Raw genomic sequence first — 23361 nt, 5'->3', positions numbered from 1 at the left:
ACAATAATCAAATACTCTAGTAAGAGTTGTGAGAGGTTGGCAGTTGTGCATGTTCGGAGGTAGAAGTAGGCTGAAGAATAGTTGAAGGGATGTGATTAGACAGGGCATAACGCATCTTTAGCTTACTGAGAATATGAACTTAGATATGAGGGTTTGAAAATCACTGATTAGGGTAGAAGATTAATAGGTAATTGAGAGTGTCTCACTTTTCTACGAGATAGGCTTGGTAGTAGTTTGTTGCATTGCATTTGTTGTATTTATTTCTACTTTCTCACCAGTAGTATTAGCACTACTCCCATAATTTCTTGCTCTTCGATTTATGCTATTAGCTATGTTTCTCGTGCTTCGATTATCGCATTATTTAACTGTTGTTATTGTCCCTTTTCTGTAAGCTATGTACTGCTTATTAGTTGTCATGTCTCCTATATTTCTGTATTTCCTTTTTTAAACTGCTTCGAACTGCGTTACTTGAGCCGGGAGTCTAGCAAACAACTTCTTTATCTCCACGAGAAAGGGGTAAGATCTGTATACACTCTAACCTCCCAGACCCCACCCACCTGCGGAATTACACAGGGTGTGGTGTTGTTTTTCTGCTTGAACAAAGAGGATGAGATCAATAGATGGACTAGAGATAACAGATTCAAAATCTGGCAAAAATATATATTTCTATTTTCTCACACCAATATATTAAAAGAAAAATACCCTTGCAAAAGTTTGTACCGTTGTCAATACCCATAACGCTAGCCTGAGTCAGAACTAAACTACAATTCTGAGCTAAACAATATTGCCAGTGCATCGAACTTCAGTTATTTTGTGGGCGTATCCAAAAAAAGGCAAAATTTGATCCTTTTTGGCCTTTCTTTAAGGATGAGAATTTTATCCCAAATATGGGATTCCCCCTTTGTAACCATCACATCCTGACTCTCTGGTTGCATCCATGTGGCAAGATCCAGAACCAGTGTTGTAAACAATGGCGGCACAGGGAAAGAATGAGGGTTACACCTTGGCCTGCAATTCTGCACCAAGCAAAATTTAGAACTTCAACTATACAAATATGGCTTCAAATTTTGCAAAGAATGAGGGTTACACCTTGGCCTGCAATTCTGCACCAAGCAAAATTTAGAACTTCAACTATACAAATATGGCTTCAAATTTTGCACATGGGTGGCTTTCGATGTAGTTCTTAAACTCAATATCCCCGTTGAATCTGAAGGAATACAATGCCTGTCTCTGTGTCAAGCCAACAGGATATACTTTGTAAAGTTTGAGGTCATCCCCACCACGTAGTACTTGAGGTCTTTCCTCCTTCCAAACCGGAACATGCTTAACAGACTTGAATTGCGCAAGCACAGCAGATTCAAAGGCCTGCAATGATAAATTACTTGACCTGCGCAGATACAGAAATTATGATCTACATAAAAGAGGTAATGCAATCTCTGACAAACAAAGAAGGTGGAACATGCTTCGCAGTTTAACACAAGGAAAACGGCTGGACATGATTCGCAAAGTTATAGGGGGTGCAAGACTTCCGCATAATGACAACAATAGTACGAATGTTTAGTGCAAATTCAAATGAAAAGGGTTCCATATTCCTTTTTCTTTAGTTGCTTGACTCAGAAGCAACCACCCACTACGAAGAATTTCCAGGAACTTCCTGCTTCAGCCTATGAATCAATAAGAAATGCCTATGCAGAGGTTGAATACCACAAATACTTTTTCCTCTTTTCCTTCTCAAAAGATAACTTTTTCCTCTTCCCATGCTGAAACACTTTTTAACCCCTTGGACTCCTGGCCAAGACGTATTTCACATACATCCATGCAGGGCGGATCTAGAGACCCAGTTACGGGTTCACGTGACCCAAATAGCTTTTGCCCAGACCCTGTATATATATATATATATATATAAAGAAATCTACTAAATGTCTATAAATATTTGACTGTAAACCCAGTATTACTAACTTAAGATCGTAATAGGAACCCATAAACTTTAAATTCTGGATTCGGCTTAAACATTTATTCAGCAGCTAATTGGTAAGGTTATATGCAATAAAGTCATGAAAATCAAAAGTGAAAACGTATCTGCTCTTAGCTTTGCCGTAAACATGGAGACAGCAGAAAGTATAAGGTCCAGCAGATGCTGCAAACTAAGGTTCCATTTTTAGCTCTTCAGCATGAAACAATCAAATAGCTTGGTGAAACGGAACAGTGAAAGAGAGAAGGAAGAAAACGATAACTCTCTCAGTGCATCCTGGACAGCGGAAGTGAGGACAAGAAAGAGTCTACCCATTCCCAATGATTAAAGAAAAGCATAGGATATTTCAGAAAATAGAAATCTGAAATATTGTTCTGTCAGGTATAATTCTGGATAATATTGGTAAAAGATTGTCATTGACTGCGTGCAAAACAACAGTAAATGAAGCTAAAAGAATAATAGGATAAAACCAGTTGAACTGATGGAAAAAAGTAGACACTTGTCTACTCTGACATATTCAGAAAATATGGTTAATTTTTTATTTATTTATTAAAGAAAATAAACTTAGATATTCATGGTTAGAATGAAGTCACTGGAGATTGAAAATACCTTAGGAAAATGGAATCCATCTCAAACCTCCCCCTTTCCCGTACATATACATGATAGACAGTTTCAGTCCCTCTGGTACATTTGCAGGGACGCTTCATAAAAGTTGGACTCCGCTCTTCTCTCTCCCGGATCCTGGTTCCCAAGAAGATGCACAAACGACAAGATGAATGAACTGCTGCCATATCAACCAGGGCTTTGAAGGCATCGGACGGGCCCTCAAACTTCCACCTGAAAGATGAAAGAAATTTTTTTGTTAGATATCCAGTAAAAATGAAGCATTTAGTAAAACTCGAAGAAGAAGTGTTCTATAACCACAGACAAACAGAAAGAGAGAGAGAGAGAGAGAGAGAGCCATAGTGTTTTCGTACCAAATCATTTATCCAGCTCAGATTAAAAAGCAGTATTTATATTATAAGTTGGCCAAAACTGGAAATACATTAGTGAAATGGGTCGGTAGTAATTTGATGTCGAAAAGGTATCAGATGACTTAGAGAAAGAGTCAACACTTTGGGACAGTGGATAAAATTTTGGGATAATCTGAAAAGGAAAGCCAGATAATCAATTTGTGATGGAGGGAATTCAAAAAATTAAGAATAGCAGCAACCAATTATCAAGTGTACAGCTGGAGCCAAAAGAAAAAACATTTTTTGTTGATGCATACCTTAATGACTCATTATATGCAATAGGGTTTTCAGCAAGGGACTTCATAGTCTTGGCAACTGATTCAGCGTCTTTTAACTCTTTAATGTGTAAGAGTGAAGTAGGAGAAGGAGCAAAGTCTTGTATGTTTGGAGCACCAACCACCACAGGGATTGATCCTACAAGTTTTATTGTCTTACTTTTGTCAGCAACAAAGAGTTGAAACTCTTGAATCTCAATCCTGAACTAATAAAACTGTCAAAATCTTAAGCATGGGATAAACCTTGAATATATATATTTAACTTTTTTATACGTTAATAATTTACTTGGTATGATTATGGCGTGAGATGAGTTTAAATGGAGAAACATGATAAGTGAGGATTCATATAGCTGACCCGAACTCATTTGGGACTGAGGTGTAGTAGTTGCTGTTGTAGAGCATATAAAGAAAATGTTCAAATTAAGATGATACCCCATAATCATCTGAACAAATTCCAAAATCTTTCTAGTCATTTCAGTGCAGAACACATTGTGCATTCTACAGAAATGGAAGTCCAGATCCAAACAATTGTTGAATGTATCAAGACGTTCATCCTTCCTGCAACCTCTGCAACTAATGTATGCTTTATATATTACAATTCCAACTTCCAAGGTCTGCTAGTAAATGCAGAAGATCTAACTAAACCAATCAACATAAAATTGGGAAAAATTATATCTTTCATGTAAAGGGAGGGATAAGCTAAAATCATTGAAGCTCTCAATTCTGAAAATCCAAGTCTACAGAACCAACTAAGAAATAACAAATGCGATTACCGGCTACAAGAGACTGAAAGAATTTTTCAGTTACATAATCCTCCTCATTAGAATTCTCAAAAGCCAAGCTAAACTTGTAGCGCTTCAGTGCTTCCACTTTATCAACTGCCATCAGATTAAGGACAGAAACCACAAGTTAGATTTGATTCAATTTCGATAAGTAACAATAAGGATTTAATTGGATATCAATGTACACCTGAACCAAATGCATGTAAAAAAATCCACCACATCCAGATAGATGATTTCTCCACGACACATTTTCTCGCTATACTTTTCTTTCAACAGATCTCAATCTAAATTCCTCAGAATGCAACTATTTACTCTTGAAATATACTAACCTTTTCCATCCTTGTTATGATGACAACTGCCATAAGAATCAATTCTGATATTTGCCCTTTCAAGGGCTTCTAAAGCTTGCAAGCGGAAGTTGCGAGCACCACAATTAGAAACGAAAGCGGCTGCTAAGGCATTCTCTGTTTTAGGTTGTACCGGAGCCATGATATCGTACTCAGCCCAAGAGAAGTACCCAACAGGAACATCTGAAGAGAGGCTTGTTGTCATTACAACATCATATCCCCTTCTGGTATGTGAGTGAAAAAAATGAAATAGGTCAGCAAATGATGCAAAATTTAAATCTCAACCACGTCAGGATCCTTGAGAACTTTCTGCATAAACTAACTTTGAGACTCAATTTAAGTAAGAAGCGCTAACCAAGGCAATATCTGGCAACTAGCAGCATCGCTTTAAGTATCATGTGTATAATGCTAAAGCGTATTTCCTATTTTTTGATAATCAAAGTGCCTGGACCAGCTTGCATGCACCTCGACTAATTCTATGATATACCTGCTACCTCCCACCAGCACAGGTACCAGGTGAATCTGTCCACCACGACTAGGACAGATGGGAAGAAATCACCTAGTGTTTTTGCCTCCACTGGGTTTTAAATGATAAGCCAATTTTTTAAGCAAGGTGACAGCAAAATCTCAATCACAACATGATCGAAAGATTTCTTGGTGGATAAATGAACTTTGTGATTAAACTTATGTTAGATGCAGTTGGCATAGTTTTAAGTATATAGTGGCGCTCAATTAACTCTGCAACCTTTTTTTTTGTTTAATAGGTATGGTTGCACATAATATTATACATGGCTCAGTAAAATATCATGAAATTTTGGCCAATGGTATTTTGATTGACAAGTTAATCCAATATCAAATCAAACATACAACTAGATTAGATGGGATCATTTATTTGGTGCATAATCATGCATCCAAACACTGAAAATGAGTGCTGATCAGATTCTGTGAGTTCTAATCCCCTTTTAACTTATCTGGCATGCCGAAGGACCTCAAGGGTAGACAAAATATATTTATCATCTCAGATGCCCTTAATAAAGTAAACAAAAAGAAACGAACTTCTTTGTAAGTAAAATAGGAAGAGGTTGATTTATACCACCAAGAAACTAAGTTCGAGCTTGATTTGTACCGTCAAATAACCAAAGCATGGTACATTCACATCTTGAATTATCAAAAAAATGTCCTCTAGCATGTTTAGCTCCCAATTAACTTTAAAAAGTATGGTTGGTTTCCCTTCATCCTCAAAATGCCCAAACAGAAAAGCAGAGTTCCTATTCTTTTGCCCTTCCACAAGGAATGAAGAAAAAGAGAAAGCAAAACCGACAAAATCCACTCGCAATAACACATCAAACAATAAAAATGGAAAATACAGGGCCCTGCGATGATTCGGTCAATCTGAATCTTAATTATTTTCGACAGGAAATATATTTGGTGCCTAAAGAGGCATCCATTAATGTTATCAGTTTTCAGATATCCCGCCTATGGTAAAATTCCGGACAAGGATCTATAGAGGTCAATGTGCTTATAATGCAAAAGCTATCCAAAACTAATAGCAATGCATAACCTACAAAAGTAAGAAATATTGAAACGAAAATTGTCTATCGAAGGAGGGAAATGCAATAAGACTTTTTCAAAATGTGCTTACCCACCGTCGTGCCATAGTAAGGTTGTTCTCAGGATAGTATAGAGCCGACTCCATGGATCGTAGCACACTAGCTGTGCCATTTTGATGTGGTGGACGAAATGTTGCATCAGGCTTCTTATCGGTATCTGTTCCAAACTTAAACTTACATCCCACGGAACATGATTTCAATGTCTGCATAGTGATTGAATAGACATCAGAATTCTGTATAGGGTAGAAAGGCACAGGAGTAGGGAATGTCTCTTTCTCTTCCGCACATATCATTCAAACACACAAGTCTATAGATGTGATACCAAGAACTTGTAAGCAATAAGAAGTGATATTTGCATTATAATAAATTGATTTCTGGTCATTTCATTCGAGTGTTACTACAAAAACAACATACCCAGTGTGATAGTGATCCATAAGTGGGGTCTGGGGAGGCCGGGGTATACGCAAACCGTACCCCTACCTTGGGAGAGCTAGGAAGGTTGTTTCCGATAAGACCCTCGGCTCAAGAAACGCGTTTTCAAAAATGTTTGAAAGATACAAGAGCAAAAAGCTACGATGAAAATATTGAAGAAGAGAAAAGTATTAACAGCAAAATAGTAAAGATAACCAACGTAAAAGGAACACCAACAGTAACAAAATTGACGAATATGATAATTTCATTCGATTGTTCTATGGAAAACAATGTTGTGATGAAATAAATAAAGGCAACGTAAATGAAAATATGCACCAAAAGGCAATCAATTTGGGAATTCACAAAGCATCTCCACTTTTTAATAAAAGGATCATAAATCTCAACCGTCTCTGAAATCTCCAGGCAAACGAAACATAACAACCAAAATCCATCAATTAAGAAAACCTGTCCTGCTATGACCGAGCTACAATAATAGCCAAAAGTCTAACTCAACCTTGCACTTTGAAGTATATCCCCGATAATGGGCAGAGCTTGGTACCACAAGGGCTTCATCCCTACCCCCTTTGTCAAGAAATTACACTGTATCTACAAGGTCAAAATTAACTTTTATGTATATATATATATAGTAATGTTCCTCTCTACCCCCAAGGTAGGGGTAAGGTCTGTGTACACTATACCCTCCCTAGACCCCACTTGTGGGATTATACTGGGTATGTTGTTGTTGTATATATAGAATGTTGTATCACAATGGCTTCTTAGTATATTTACTTATTTATATTTTGAATCCCCTCAGTGAAAATCCTGACTCTGCACTGCCCGTGATGCCAACAAATAACTCGCGAACAAAATCCACAAACTTAGGAATATCACTGAAAACAGTGTTAAAAAGGAAAATCAACAGTGCATCCATTTCAAACTAGTAGGTTCCATTATATGGATCATCATTATTCAATTCTCCTCAATTAGCCCATTTAATTCAAGTATACTCAATAATAAAGAGAAGCAAAATATTAACCTGTTCAATCCCTTGAATCAAAATTGGTTCTTTTTCAAAATCTCTAAAATAAGCCACGTAATCTTCCCTTTCCAACCACTCTTCACAGCTTCCGGGTACCAAACCCTGACCCGACTCGGTTTCATCAACAACCCGTTTAGAGTTGGGCCAAGATGACGTGGTGAACTGATAGAAAGAATCAGCCCAAGAGTTAACAAGATTGGCTTTTTCAGCCATGTCAAGTTTACCAAGAAAAGAAATCTCTGCTATAAACACAAGGGCAATGAATAGAGGCAACCAATTGCGCCATTTTTTATTGGGTGTCTTTGAAACGGATGATGATCCAATTGAAGTGGCTGATTCATCTGTTCTCGTGAGTCTTTGAATTGAAATAGATGTAGACATGAATTGATGGAGAACCAGAGAAAACAAAGGGAGGAAAAATGGAGAAGTGGATTCTTCAAAGTTATTGGAATTCATGCACGTTATTATCAAAGTGGGCGAAATTGGTAGAGGATACAGTCAAAACTAAAGACTTATATATAATGTCAACTTTTCCAATGTAGTTTCTTTAATTCGAATTTATCCCATTAAAGTTAATTAATTTTCATTTAATAGGGAAAAAATATTTATTTAATTTTACACGTGCGCGGATGTTTTTCAAAATGTTTTTTGATCAAGTTGGTTTGGTTTCATTCCCGAACAACATGATACTTTAGATTTGTACCTGCTGAGTGCTGGTATAATTTTCCATCTTTTGTTCACTTCCTCGACGAACAAAAATAACACTAGATACTTGGACCTTACAACATATTCAACACCTTAGTACAACAAATAATATATCTAGTATAACAACAAATAATATATCTAGTATAAACTCACGGGTGGAGTCTAAAAAAGATAAAATATATGCATATCTTAAACCTCGGCACTCAGAGATAGAGCTAGGATTTGAGGTTTGGGAGTTCGAAATTTTAAGACAGAACAACGACCTCGAGCTAATGTACTTTTGGTTTTTCTACCTGTCAATTTAATTTTTTTTTTTTTTAAAAGAAGAAGTTATTTTTCGGTGAAAACGGATAATCAGTTAGAGATTTGTATTTTATGGGTTTAAAGACAAATAGGTCGTAGTCAATCCCGAAAACTCTCCTTTCAGGGTCAGTGTTTGTGATTGCAAGAGTTAGATTGAACAAACGGAGCGAGTTAGATTGAACAAAAGGGAGGAAAAATGGAGAGGTGGAATCTTGAAAGTTTTTGGAATTCATGCACGTTATTATCAAAGTAGGCGAAACTGGAAAGGGGTTTAGCGAGTACGGGTCAATTAAAGACGGGAATATAGTGTCAACTTTTCCGATGTAGTTTCTCTAATTCGAATTTATCCCATGAAGGTTAATTAATTTTTCTTTTATTGGAACAAAAGAAATATTTTATTTAAGTTTACACGTGTGCAGATCTTTTTTAATGGATCTGATTTCTTTTGAGCTTTAAAGACTTCTATTGTTTGGGCTTTAAAGATAAGGTGTAATGTGAATTGGAAAATAGTGTGAAATAAAATTGAAGGAAATGAAATTTGAATTTCGAAATTTGAAAGATGACAGATAAATTGGGACACATAGTACATATTACTACTAAATATCGACGTCCAAAATTTTATGTTCATCATATTTTTTTTATAACAAAGGTAACTGCTTAACATGCGCATACTTGATCTATTCACCGGCTATATGCTATTTTTCAGTATCATTATCGAATAATTCCATCCAACCGAATTTAGGAAAATAGAAAAAACCACTGTATCTATTTTTATCTCTATGGCCTGCTGGGTTTTATTTAAGGGAAAAGGGTAAAAAATGCCCCTCTACTTTGAGAAAAGAGCTAAAAATATCCTCAATTACAAATTTAGGTCAAAAATATCCTGCCCGTCATGAAAGTTTTCAAATATATCCGTCTTAATGAAAATCTCCAACATAATCCGATTTTACTTTTAAACCCGCTCCATTTAAACCCGACCTAACTACATAAAAAATCCATATGCGACCAACTTGTTCCTGAGTACAACATCTGGAGCCACTAGGCACAGGAGCGGGTAACCCATATGGATTTTTTATTAGTTGGATCAAGTTTAAATGGAACGGGTTTAAAAATGAAATCGGATTATGTTGTTTGAAAATTTTCATGACGGAAGGGGTGTTTTTGACCCAAATTTAGAATGAAGGATATTTTTAACCCTTTTCCCAAAGTAGAGGGGTTCTTTTGACCCATTCCCCTTTATTTAAACCCTCATTATGTTAAGCAACTTTTACCTACTTTATTAACCTTTGTGTCAGGCGCTTAAGTGCATACAAATGATCATCACAATGCTCGAAAGGCATGCATCAGTGCAAGTACACCCTTCTTAACCCACGGCAAGGGTAAATTTATGGCTATCGGATAGTTCTACTATAGGGCAAGATCACGTTCGTGCCATATGTAGCTGTTATTTGACAATGTTTTTTATGTTGGCTTTCAACGATCACTAACTAATGGAATACAATTTTATGCCATTGCTAATAGAATTAGTCATATGTAGGAACTTCAAGGGATTTCCATGAGATTACTGACATGAGTATAACCAACCTGCAGAACAATTTAATTCTTTGTTTCCTTATGTTAAGCATCAAGAAATGTTGAAGCAGTTACTCAACTACTTTGTTTCATAACCCTCGGATAACTCCATTTTGAACATTGAAACAGAGGACTTCGTTCTGCAATGAAGATCAAAACAAGGACACAGTAATTGATGGAAAGACTTCCACCAAGTATACGTACAACAGTACATACGCAGCTTCAAAGGGAAAAGAAGGAAAAGAAAAAGTAAAAAAAAAAAAAAAAAAAAAGAATCAGCTACTGATGTCCTCCAGCTAAAGATTGTATAGACATTTGCTCTATAGGCAGACCACAGAGATCTGTAAATAAAATGATAATTTTCTAGTTTTTTTCTTCTTGCAAAACAGTTACGCTTGTATAGATAACTATCTACATGTCATTTACAACTTTAGTGCTATATCGCAACCCTATGCAAATGCACGCTAGACCTTTTCCTACTCTATATTTTTACCCAAAAAATGATACGCTAAGACTCCTACTTTCTGCAACAAGTGTGATTTCATCCAGCTCAAATTCGCCATCCTCCTTTAGGAAAGCACCAACAAATTACCAACTCCTTGTGTTTGCGAGTCCCTATTCTCCAGCATTTTCACCACCCCTTAGCTGCCTTTCAGAAAGTCATTGAGGACCAAGACATTGGCCTCAGTCTTCTAATGAATTCGAGGTTTACTTGGTCGCTACTCTGGAACATGGAACTAGCAACTCCTGAACTCCCATATTCCTTGTTGGAACAATCTAAAGTACAGATCTAGCGATTAGATATGGGGTTCTTACAACCGTTAAAATCATTTTATTCAAAGTAATTGGAAGAAGTTGATGCACCTGCTCTTGGTCTGCAGTTTCCACCGAAGCTGTCTTCATCTTTTTGCACCTCGAGTTCTCGTCAAAATCTTCATTCACAAAATTTTGACCTGAACCTTCTGCAAAATTTCTAACAGTGTCAAAGAAAATACTACTTAATAAATGTAGAATTAACACAAGCTATATTGTACCTATGTCTAATGTACAATATAATGTTCCCTTGGTTTTTCAAAGTCCCGAGAACCTAAGCATGTAATCTAAAAGCCCAACATTTTAGTCTTCACGAAAGAAGACCCGTCCTCAATACCCGAATTAAGAACAATTTCAACACAAACTTATCAAAGTGCTTACCAGTAAGTCTACAAACTGTTTTCTGAAGTTCTGCAGGTTTGGGGAGGATTAACTGTGATCTTGTTTCGTGTCCACGAGATGAAGACCTCTCATCTCTTGTTCGTTTCCCCTTGCAATCGAGTTCACAACAAAATTGGCAATCCAGAACGTGATGATCCCCATCACAGCGTAGAAATTTTAGGCTATCATGAGAATTAGCTGCGATGTGCACAACAGGTGGCTTCCTCACAGTCTTGATCTTCTTCCAACAGCCATCATGCAGAAAAGGTAACTGGAAGAGAAGAGAAAAACTATCAAGCAAGATCCACTGAGAGGTTTCCTGATTTTCTTTTTAAGGGCATGGTTTCATTGTCATGTACAGAGAACGAGTGGGGCAAGAGGGGGAAATTTTGTCCAGATCCCTCCCGATAACTTCAAAGGAGAAACCAAAGCAGAAGGGAAATAAAGAGGTAATTAGAAATATTATTCAAAACAATTATATTCTACCAGGAGGATTCCTTTCGAAAGCATGAAACCTACGAACAAGTTTTCAATTTTGAAAGGAAGCAAAATATCTTCCTAAAACGAGAAAGAATATCCCGTAAATGCGTACATGTAGATGCACACAACACACACATTTATGTACATGTAAATGGGCTTATTGTCAGATTGGGGTCAGTATGACCAGTGTTTGGTGTAGAAAATATGACCCCTCCCCAAAATATACGTCTGCCTGTGAAGATGCAGCCAAAATGGGCCGTGTTATAGCTCTAGAAATAGAGAATGAACTAAAATTAGGCTCCTGACCTGCTCTGAAGCTTTGTTGACATGTGCAGTTGACTTTTCTGGCAAATCGCTGCAGCTCTTGTTCAGTTCCACAGATCCAGCACGCAAGGCCATGGATCTATGCAACTGCTTTATAAATGATGCTTCAAGACAGTCCAGAAATGTATTGTGCTTCTCATTTGTCCATCCTGTGTACTTGTCCTGAAGTCAAAACGTGAAATATGCAAGTGTTATTATCCTAAATTAGAGGATTAAACTTCCCTGACTATACATTAATCAGAGAATGTCCATTAAGGAAACATTAGAAACATATCAAGAAATATGCATGCCATAAGCAGTTTTTACAGATGGGCAATTCAAGGACAAAAATGAAGATATAAATAATGAATTCAATATTCTAATAGACTACATAAAAGGGAAGCAGAAGTGATAGAACTTTGAGCTCCTACTTCAGATAAGCTGGCATGAAAGGATTGATCACATGCAGAAGCCCATATACACGAATAGAGAGTGCAAATTTCATAGGAAGAATCTAATGAATATACGTGCATTAAGTAGGTTGCAAAGATCCATCCATATTCAAATATCATGTGCATTAAGGAGGTTGTGGAGGACAATTGTCTCCCACATCTTATCACAGGAAGAATCTCCTGAATTTTGTAAAACCCAATTAAAGGCAAGTAATTCATAAACTGGAAGTGGACCAGGAAATACGTCCACTCGACATAATTGATAATAACTATAAAAAGATTAAAGTACCTTGCTAACCAGTAACCACAAGGCAAACTCAGAACCCGTAGTAAAATTTAAAGCTCCATTTTATTTTATTTTTGGTTAAAAAAGCTCCATCATTATTCACTATTTAATTCACCCTACCCCAAACCTACATAATATGAACCCGCTACATCATACATGACCTGAAAGGATGAAACCAAAAACAAGAATGTGACAATATCACTAATGGGATTTTCCTTATTTGCTTGAACGGGTATATATTAACCTTTATTAGCACCCCAATATGATGCCCAAGGAATTTATAGAAAAAGAATTCAATTATGCATAGCACATAGGCACATAGGCACATATACATGAGTTTTAACATATGAATTACGCACTCATGCACAGAGGCTGTTAAAAACGATTTATCAAAAAGTGAAAGTTCTTGACACACCAAGTAAGTATGACAGCGAAAAGTCTACTTTTAAAAGAAAGCTATACAAATTATCATGGTTAGGAAACAAGAAGCATAGCAATTTAATCAGCAACTAGACAACCCTTTGCTTTTCCTTGTTCTTTTCGGGGTGGTGTAGCAAACAGCATTTAAAATCTAGAAGAGGCTATCTTAATAGTTATGTGTGATTCAATGAAAATTAGTATACTGCAAAACATTTAAAGAATTGAAATTCTCTAGCCCTGTCGCCTTCATCTCTCTCCTGATGGATGTCAGGATGGTAGGGACGGATTTTACTTCGATTTATGTCAAAATTTTAGTTCATTAGATGAAACTAAGCCTCAAGTAGATGCTAATTTTCAGCAATTCTTATTGTTCTGGAAAAAAGGAACATGCAAACCAAAAAGGCAAGTCAGTAGATAAAGGTTGAATGATTACTTTAGTTCCATTTGTAACAAGAGGACTCCAAGAAACCTAATCCTGAACAATCTTATTCATTTTTTTTTTTTTTAATAAATATCTAAAACCCTAATTCCTGTTAATCAATCAAGTACCAAAAGGATGAAATGAAATACAAGTTTTAAGCAACCAGAAATTGAAAATTACTTGTAATAAATAACCAATGACTATAGTCCAAACCTAAAAGGATGACGAGGATACAAAAAAGCACTTAGTTTCTCACATCAACTACAGCACTTGTGTAGACAGCTCTATGAACCATGGTGACGAAAAGCATTTTAGTTATCTCCTTGTTCTGGCATGCTAAAACTTCGTCCCCAGCTTCAGCTGCATCCATCAATAGGAATTCAGTGCTATCGATGCAGTTATGCACTCCTTCTTTCCTTTCTACACCAACTGAAGTGTCTTCACGTGCAATTCTTCTAACATATATCTGATTAATTCTATCTTAGTAAGTTTCTTCCGTAGATGATTCCATTTTGATGTTTGAGCTGTCTTAGATGTAGCATGAAGAATTCACTAGTAGCATTTTGTAAATACATTTTTCTACAAATCTAACGAAGCTTTAAGAAATATGTTGAAGTTCAGTTATCCTATTGAGGAAATCATGAGATTCCTCCTTGAAGAAGAACCATTAATAAGATTAACAGACTCAAGAAGTTCCTCAACCTGATTCAAGATGGCTATTTAAACCCTAAATCTTAGGCTATCCAAAAGTTGATCAAGCCTAGAGCATTTATTAAACCCTAGAAGCTTGTTCTTTGCTCATCATCCTTTAAAGGAAAATCAGACGGATCAAAGTAATAACCCACTCTTCTCATCCGGGTAGACATCACAAGTCGAAAGAGATACACATTTTTAGTCACCTGATGAATCATCATTAGATCTTGTTAAGATAACATTTCTACAATACTACTTTTGATATGTCTAAAATTTTGAAACCTTAGTTTGTTACAAGAACCAGCATTAGGGTTTAATGTAGTTGAAAACCCTAACGGTTAAGAAGAGGAACATCAAATATCATAAATAAAGGCCGCATCATTAAATTGATTCCAGTTCTATTTATAACAAGACTCCAAGTACCTTTATCCTAAAACAACTAGAACTGCATTTTTAAAAATAAATCACCAAATTCCGTTCGATGAACACAACCAAGGCACCAAATTCTTGTCAATCAATAAAGTACACAAAAAGGCATCAAATAACATAAACAAGTTCTGAAATGACTAGGAACTACAGAAGCAACCTAAATAAATAACCAAAAAAAAGAAGCTTCATCAAAAAAAAAAAAAAAAAAAAAAAAAACCAAGAAAATGCTATTGCATCACCCTACAGTTTCACAAGAACAGTATCCCATGAACTGCACCTTTACAATGACAGATTAGGAACCAGGCCTACCCTCTGTTCATCCATCTTCTGCATTATCCCAGTCCTTATGCCTTTAATTGCTGCTTTGAAAGCTGCCTGCCACTACTTCCACAAGTCACTTTGACAACAGAACAGGTAATTCTTTTGTTTCTCTTTCATCTCTTCCAAACTTCATTTCCCAACAATCTTGACAGCATGAAGCCATACACACAAACATTCTAGTTCTAAAATGTCTAGACAAAACATGTCAACACGTAGTTCAAAGAGATGGGATTGAATACACATACATCGACTCATGAGGTTACTTCAAAAGTAACATTGAGGTGGATATTCAGTTCGCAAAAGAAAAGAAAAGAAAAAAAGAGAATAGAATACTCCCTTTATTCCTTCTTGATTTCCCTATATAATCAGCATGACGCAAGCAAGAACTGAAAAATCTGAGTTGTTTTGTATTTATTGAGAGAAAAAGTAGGGCAGTTTGTGTTTTGGACAGTAGAAAAGGGAGAAAAAGAAGAGGAAGAAAGGTAGTCCCACATGATTATATATGTGATTAAATTAAATTGATGCTTTCTTTTCAAGGATAACGGATTAAATGAAAAAGAAGAGTGTGTTTAAGAGACGGATAATTAGAATATAATTAAAAGATACCAACATAAGACTTGCATGAATTATTATTACTGTAGTTTTGATAACCAAGATTTATATCAATTATGAAACCCAAATTAAAGATAACAACATGCTGACCATCAATCAAGAAGCTTTTCAGAAAATCCCTAGAGCTTGGAAAGCAAAAACAAAAACCATTAAATTACATAACAAACACATGTAAACCAGGTTCCAACCTAGACCTTCAAGTGCCCCCCCCCCCCCCTCTCTTCTGGAACAAAATTAGCCCCCATCCATCCAGGCACACTTGTGCTTCCTAGCTAACGACTATGGCATCTAGGATAAGAAGAGCTACCTCTCAACCTGCATAAAATGCTTTCTCCTTGGTGTTCCAGACTATCTTTCTGGTTTTCTTTTCTTCACTGATGGCTGAACCTAGGGTTTCATCCCTAGTGTACTCGAAATGTCCCTGAAGGAGGACTTAATCTTTTGATGCTCTAGGCAGTGAAGAAGAAAGGCAGCGACAAAGTTTTTGAGGTTGCTAATCACATCTGGTATGTCTCCAACACGTAATATATTGCACATTCAGGCTTTTCTTCCCTCTGCAATATTCATTTTCTCCCACTTCTCCTTTCTTTTTCTTGAAAGTTGAAATACACTGAATTTTAGACAGTCATTCCATGCTTAAACCAAACACTTTAAGACTCAGTTGTTTCCCTAATTTTGCAGTTACCCTTTTGCATGCTTGATGTCAAGCTTTATCACAGCAGTTGGAACCAAACAAGTATCTGCTATCGAGTGCTCAGAGACATCAATGTTGTAGAATCACTATATGCAAACAATGTGTATATCTTGCAAGCACTATCAGATTAACAGCTAGATGAAAACCTAGAAACTTAGGGGTTCAAAGCAGCTTTTAGAAGTAGAAATTTCGTTCACGACAGTTATATTATATCACTTATATTACATCATTTACTAAATAATGATAATTTTTTTCCAAATCAAGGTACACTTCCCACACATGCTGCAGTTTCAACAGAACTATTCAATCTATTTTCAGATTATTAGTATTAACTGCAAGTGCAGGATTACTGCATCTGCATGACTAACCAAGAAGTGTGACAAAAGTTTTAAGCATTCAATTCAATGACTACATATTTAGAAATGTAGCTTTAAAGAAAACAGGGTTCTAAAAGTGAAAATGTAGTAATCTTTTTTTAAAATAGGAAATTGAGCCAACTTTCCGACTATTAAACCGGATACTTTCTACCTTGTACCATCAGACTGACTGCGATTCTTTTTACTAGTAACAGCTGATTAACCGAGAGTACATAATACAAAATCTGATATTCCCAAACTAGCATAAAGAAAGAGGCAGTTTCAGCCAGATACACCACACACTAATGGCATCCCGAAAATGTTTTACACAAGCCTTAGTAGAGTTGTTTGAATCTATAGGTGAGTGTCTCCAATAAAGACCCTGACAACAGTGTCAAGTAATGCTCAATCGGGTAAAATTCTTTTTGATTAGACATGGAAAATAGGTGATTTAGAATGACAGGCTAAATCATTATGATTGATCATCTACAAGCTCCAATTCTTTCCTTTAGAATGCTACTTTTACAATTCAGCCTTTAAACTAGAATTAAGCAACAACCCCTCGTGACTTCAATGAATAATGACCCCCCTTTCCTCCTCCTCAACACGATAGAAGAGGTGGATCGAAACAGAAAAATATAGAAGCTCCATAAAAAAAGAATTCCTGTGAGCAAAAACTGTAACTGCAGGATACACAAGATGATAATATAATTACACCATCCTCGCCATAAGAACTGTTCTTTGTCTCTTTCCCACCAAAAATAAGCACAACTCCACTGCTTCCAACTCCAAAAAAACATTTAGGTTGTGCTAGATATTCTCTTAACCAGATTAAAAACAGATTTAAACTAACACATCACACGTAGATCCTATTCCTGATCTCTTAATTAGTTTAGCCATTTTCTCAATTTCCTCCTTCGATTCTTCTCCAACTAAATATCCTCTCTCTATGATGTCTAGCCTTTCCTCTGATAAAAAGAGCATACGACAACAGAGAACTCAACAGGATTAGTAAGTAGCGCCTACCCCTTGCTTTTACTTTTTCCTTAGTAGTAAATAAAAAAACTAGCCCTAGGTACCTCGCCAAGTGGATTTGCTTTTTGAAAAAAAAAAAACATAGGGTCACCATATCAGCATCTACTACCAACAGTTTAAGAAAAATAAACAAGGAAATAACCTTCGAGACTTGAGATTCAATGAATTAAGGTGCTAACATCACAAAATCTCTCCAAAAAAAAAAAAAAAAAGCATACGGATAACAAAGAACTCATACGGTCACCATATCAGCATTTACTTCCAACAATTTAAGAGAATAAACAACGAAATAACCTTAGAGACTTGAGATTCAATAAATTAAGGTGCTACATCAGAAAATCTCCAAAACTAAGGGCCAAATTCTAAGCATATACCAAAAAACACACGAGATTTAAGCAGGAACTCATACGATCACCATATCAGCATCTACAACCAACAATTTAAGAGAATAAACAAGGAAATAACCTTAGAAACTTAAGATTCAATAAATTAAGGTGCTACATCACAAAATCTCCAAAACATATACCAAAAAAACACACGAGATGGAAAAATCGCAAAAAAAACATACCGTGGTAGCATTTCCAGTCTGCAAAAAAGTATGTTTGGAATTCGCAACACTTAAAGATGACGCACCAGAACTCGACCGGGTCAACTCATTACCGCACCTCCGGTAGCTCTCTTCCATTTTATAAAATGTAGATTTGAAAAATCAACAAATATCTATATATCTCTCTCTAATATTAACAGGCAGGTTTAATAAACGTGAACTTTGGGCTTATAATATTTGGGGGTGTGTTGAGGCGGTTTTGATGAAGCACAAGGGGGTGGGGGTTAGTGGTGATTATTTTTCGGTGAGGGACCAAAGAGGGCTCCACATTGCTACGCTTTTACACGTGTCATGATATTCGAGTATTGCCACGTCAACAGTGATAAATATCTTCAGAAAATGTCCACCAGATATTTTTCTTCTAGGAAGCGAGAGCGAAAATAGTGTGTGGGGTAGCAGTCTGGTACTTTTGGAACTGTGGAAGGTGTTGATCACGCGCCACGTGCCTGACAGCTACCGTGGTCAAGTCTACCAGATAAGCGTAGGGTATACCCGTTCCGAGGAAATTACTCAATTAAAAATAATCAGATATTATTAAATAGTGTCTTTGGTTATATAAAACCCACTTGATATAAATTATATTTGATATTAATACTATTTAATTAATGAGATAAATATCTAGCTAATCAGATATTTTTAGGTTGTTCCCATCAATTAGATCTTTTTGATTTGTTTTAGCTCTCTTAAGTCGTTTGTCGTTTCATTATCTATTAGTCGAAGTCAATGACGACTGGAAAAAGGTATTCACGTATTTTTCATAAGTAAATTCTCTCACAGCATTTTAGTACTGAAAGTGAAGTTATTGGATCGGAGTTTAAAGGAAAATGATGATGACAATTATTTTTGTTAGGATTTAATAATATATGGTTAACAATTCAAGAATTGTTTAATATACAGTATTACTAATTAGTCTAGGGTCAAATTTGACAAACTATTCTAGCAGGAAAGCACAGCACGTGACTTAATCGTTTAGTTAATTGTGAAAATATTGATATTGGTAAAAATTGGAGGGATAATTATGTAGCAACTAAAGTCCTCATGTATATCTTATAAACTTTGTTTTTTATTGAGGGTGTCCGTCTGACATCTCACATCTGTGTGCAAATATATTAAGGCTCTACAAACATAATTTGGGTTATATAATCAATATTCTTCATGAATAGCTAGCAAAGCTTTCAGTTTAATTTGAGTCTATTCATGAAGAGAGACGGTACATATTCTTAATCAGTTTGTAATCAAATACCTCCCTAACAACATACATTGGGATGTGGAGTCGGGAAAATGAATAAGAAAATAAATAAATATAAAATTATGAAACTTAAGATTTTAATTTATATCAGATAAATTCAATCATTTGTGCATAGATGAACTCATGAACCTATTTACTATTTTATCTTTTTATAGTATTATTTTTTTGACAAAACGAATTCAATTCTATAAAGGTAGGTAGTGACAAGATAGGTATTGTTTTCTTAGTTACAGTGCACTTTCTCTTTTCTTTTCTATTTCTACCATGAATTACGTATGTCCAACTTATGCTTTAAGCAATGATATAGAATTCAGCCATACAGCTGTTTGGAAAATTATGATTACACATCCAAATGAAATCACTTGTTATCAGCAAACTGTAGCTCGAAAATATCTTATGCTACAGCTCCTAATCAGATATTTTAATTCCTCTTAAGTGAAATTAGGTGATCAAATTAATTTAAATGGTACCTGCAGCCCAACACGGTTTTTAAACTCTAATAAATAGATTTGGACTTAAGTTGTATCACTTGTATGTATTGAGAGTGTAAAACTATTTTATATTGTTTACTGCACTAGACTTAAAGTATTCACAAGTATTTATTTATATTTGATCATCAATAACATCGCTAATCACAGAAATCAATATCGAGAAAATGATCTATGATGACCATTACGTTTTGAATAATAGAGAATGAACCAGCTATAAAAATATTATTATATATTTATTTTTATCGATCTCTTGTCCAAAAAATCATATAGCTAAAATATATAGTGAATCACAAAACCAAATCCCCCGAGGATGTCTTACATCTGCCTTAGATGAAACAAAACGATTCAATTACAATTGGTAGGACGGTATATTTTCAGGTTGAGTATTAGTTATCACTTACTGCAAGTTAACTAGATCTCCTAATATATCAGAACCCATGGAAGGAAAAGGAAAAAATGACTTTGGCTTCCCAATGAGATACGGTACTGTTAATTCAGTAAGCGTTTGGCCATAGAAACCAAATATTGTTCACTTTATTGGAAACTTTTGATTTTTGGAGTTGGAGTTGTGTTTGATTATAGTTTTTGTAAAAAAAATCTATGGTTGTTTGAATGTATTGAAAGTGAAAAAGTGAAAACTGGGTCTTAGGTATTTTTCAAATTTCAAATAATTCCAAGTTGTATTGGAATTTCCACAGGCAAACCCTGATTTTTAAATAAAGTGAAAAAAAATTCAGTAAAAAGTGAATAATTCGCAAAAAAAGTGAACATATTTTTTCATTTTTATTTGTAACTTTTAATATATCAAGAGAAAAACATATTTTCTTAATGTTTTATCTTTAGCATTAATTATTTATTCTCCAAATCATTTCTCAAGATCTAAGATTACATTACTTGGTATGAATATTGTGATAAAATATTGATATGATTATTATTTTTAAAGAATGTGCAAAGTTCAAACTAGAAATGTAAAAGTGAACAGAAGAGAAGTAGATATTTTCTATAAAATTACGTACACTCAAGTCAGATATTTTATAATAGTTTTTTAAAAAAGGCTATCAATTTTTTTAATAATAATAATTGTAACCCAAGACTTCTTTTTAATATATGTACAGTGATGAATATGTGGGTCAGGTATCATACACATATTTGTTGATAATGACTACAAATATCTTATGGTACAGTTCCTAGTCAGATATTTTATAAGTAGTTCTTTGAAAAAGGCAATCAATTTTAATAATAATAATTGTAACCCAAGACTCCTTTTTAATATGAGCAGGTATACATACACGTATTTGCTGCATCATCGTTTGGCATCCGCCAAAAATTATTTATTTATTTACTTTTGGATGGGAAAATAAATTTCTGGCGGCGGATGACGAGGATTATCCAAGGGTTCAAGAAACTCTGGCAACGTATTTGGTGATTAGCAAACTATGTCCGTGTGATGTACGGGGCTCAATATGATTAATTTAATTATTTAATTTAGTTAGTTTATATGGTTTGTATATTTTGCAAAGGATATTGTGATTCTCATTAATGAGTCTCCATATTTTTTTCTTTTCGTCTTATTTTTCCCCTTAATTTCTCAATTGTTGTTAAAATGTCTTATTTTGGTTATGTCCGCCTCTTTGTATATTTAGTAAGTTGACAATTCAAATATCTTAAATGTCAAGTTTATAATCACAAGATTCAAAAGATATTTTATTATATTATGCATATTTTTAATTTAGAACCACAAGATAGTTTATCTTTATTTGTTAAACTCCGTGTCTAGTCAAATGTAGACACTTAAATTGAGACAGAGGAGTATATTTGAGACAAATGAAAGATATGGACATGTGGACACGTGGGGACTTAAAAAGTGAACACATAAGAGGTAGTATTAATGTTAAACTTTTGAAATGTACACATGTTAGTCATGGCTTAGAGTACAATTTTAGTTGCTTTTTATACAACTTATTCTTGCTGTGTTCGTTTACTTGGGCGTTTGCTGTCAAAAAATAAAAATAAAAATTGTCTTATTTTGGTTATGTCCGCCTCTTTTTATATTTAGTAAGTTGACAATTCAAATATCCTACATGTCAAGTTTATAATGACAAGATTCAAAGAATGTTTTATTATATTATACACATTTTTAATTTAGAACCACAAGATTTGAAAGTCTATCTTTATTTCTTAAACTTTATGTCTAGTCAAACGCAGACACTTAAATTGAGACAAAGGGAGTACATGCCAAATGAAGGAAATGAAAGGACAATTAAGACATATGGGACTCAGTACACACAAGAGATAGAATTAATGTTCAACTTCTGAAATGTACACATGTTAGTTCCTGCTTAAAGTACAATTTCAGTTGCTTTTTGTACAACTTATTGTTGTTGTGTTCGTCCACCTTGGGCGTTTATATATAAGAAGATAAGAAGAAGAAAAATATAGAATAGAAAAATAGACATATATTTTTAGTAATGTGGCCAAGTAATATGGGACGAAGGGAGTACTTCATTTTTATTAAATCTTAAAGAACGTGAAAAGTCAAGTATAGTAATGTGGCCAAATAACATGAGATTAAGGGAGTAATTCAGAATTATTCCCAAGCTACATATTTGAAGAAAGTAATAATACAAGTCACAAAGTGCCATCAACCCAAATGATTACATGCTTATATAAAAGTTGAAAATACTCGGAGTGTCCAAATTTTCACCGTCACGAGTACTCCAAGACATGTCTTTAAGGTTCGATAAGTCTACACCTCGACAAGCCTTGAAGTAAGGCGCATTTGTAGACATAAGAATTTTGTGGAATTAAAATCCATATTAAATTTGGATAAATTCCTAAGTTTATGAAATACCAAGTCCAAATCAAGATCAAATTATCTAATCCAAGACGTGGATTTAAAGTAAAATCCAATTTTATTTGGGTTACTACATTGAGTTTGTCTTCACGATGAGCCCACTTATTAGCCTAAGGTCCATGTCACGTATCAAATGACGCGGCACGCCAAGTCTAATCAAGGACCAATAAAATCGTGCCACGTGCATAAGTGACATAGCATGCCGTCAAATGAGAACCAATCAAATGTCGCCAAGTGTTCAAATGACATGGTTCAACCAATCATATACATACCCTAGCTCTCCCCTGCAACTATAAATAGGGGTCTTCATAAAGCCAAAGGGGAGAAAAAAAAAACATAGAGAAACTCTCATCCGCAAGTCTTTTGCGTACTAAGAAGTCTTCGCTCCAAGTAAAGGAGCCGCAAGTTTCCATACCTCTACGTTTGTGATTAAAG

General features: G+C 35.1%; 2 protein-coding genes across 5 annotated transcripts; both read right to left on the bottom strand.

Moving 5' to 3' along the window:
- Positions 1-626: 626 nt before the first annotated feature.
- Positions 627-7943, bottom strand: LOC132064889 (glycoprotein 3-alpha-L-fucosyltransferase A-like). Its single transcript, XM_059458048.1, has 8 exons — positions 7447-7943; positions 6036-6202; positions 4372-4613; positions 4034-4138; positions 3243-3399; positions 2582-2809; positions 1090-1387; positions 627-1002 (listed from the first exon to the last, which is right to left on the bottom strand). Exons 1-7 carry the CDS (start codon positions 7903-7905, stop codon positions 1132-1134), a joined length of 1614 nt encoding a protein of 537 aa, XP_059314031.1. The 5' UTR covers positions 7906-7943; the 3' UTR covers positions 627-1002; positions 1090-1131.
- A 2332-nt stretch (positions 7944-10275) lies between these two features.
- LOC132064888 (cold-regulated protein 27-like) lies at positions 10276-18527 on the bottom strand. Of its 4 annotated transcripts, none has more exons than XM_059458044.1 (7): positions 18294-18527; positions 13842-14051; positions 12010-12189; positions 11888-11935; positions 11224-11494; positions 10894-10991; positions 10276-10806 (listed from the first exon to the last, which is right to left on the bottom strand). In XM_059458044.1, the coding sequence occupies exons 1-7, from the start codon at positions 18408-18410 to the stop codon at positions 10738-10740; spliced, it is 993 nt and encodes a 330-aa protein (XP_059314027.1). In that variant the 5' UTR covers positions 18411-18527; the 3' UTR covers positions 10276-10737. The 4 variants fall into 4 exon arrangements, with proteins under 4 accessions (XP_059314027.1, XP_059314030.1, XP_059314028.1 ...); XM_059458047.1 differs by having other exon boundaries at positions 13842-13945; positions 18294-18432; XM_059458045.1 differs by lacking the exon at positions 11888-11935 and having other exon boundaries at positions 18294-18511.
- Positions 18528-23361: the final 4834 nt, after the last annotated feature.

This window comes from Lycium ferocissimum, chromosome 7 (assembly GCF_029784015.1).
Source record: "Lycium ferocissimum isolate CSIRO_LF1 chromosome 7, AGI_CSIRO_Lferr_CH_V1, whole genome shotgun sequence".
In the NCBI taxonomy this organism is placed as follows: domain Eukaryota; kingdom Viridiplantae; phylum Streptophyta; class Magnoliopsida; order Solanales; family Solanaceae; genus Lycium; species Lycium ferocissimum.
The sequence above is the reverse complement of the archived record's forward strand: the minus strand, read 5'-3'. Positions and strand labels throughout refer to the sequence as shown.

Coding starts and splice junctions, on each gene's coding strand:
- LOC132064888 (XM_059458044.1), bottom strand. CDS start 18,410: ATGGAAGAGAGCTACCGGAGGTGCGGTAATGAGTTGACCCGGTCGAGT. Junction 11,495..11,887: donor ATTTTCTACACCAAACACTG/GTCATACTGACC, acceptor CTTCTCTTCCAG/TTACCTTTTCTGCATGATGG. Junction 10,992..11,223: donor AACAGTTTGTAGACTTACTG/GTAAGCACTTTG, acceptor GAAATTTTGCAG/AAGGTTCAGGTCAAAATTTT.
- LOC132064889 (XM_059458048.1), bottom strand. CDS start 7,905: ATGAATTCCAATAACTTTGAAGAATCCACTTCTCCATTTTTCCTCCCT. Junction 4,614..6,035: donor AACCTTACTATGGCACGACG/GTGGGTAAGCAC, acceptor CTCACATACCAG/AAGGGGATATGATGTTGTAA. Junction 1,388..2,581: donor ATGGATTCCATTTTCCTAAG/GTATTTTCAATC, acceptor GTATCTGCGCAG/GTCAAGTAATTTATCATTGC.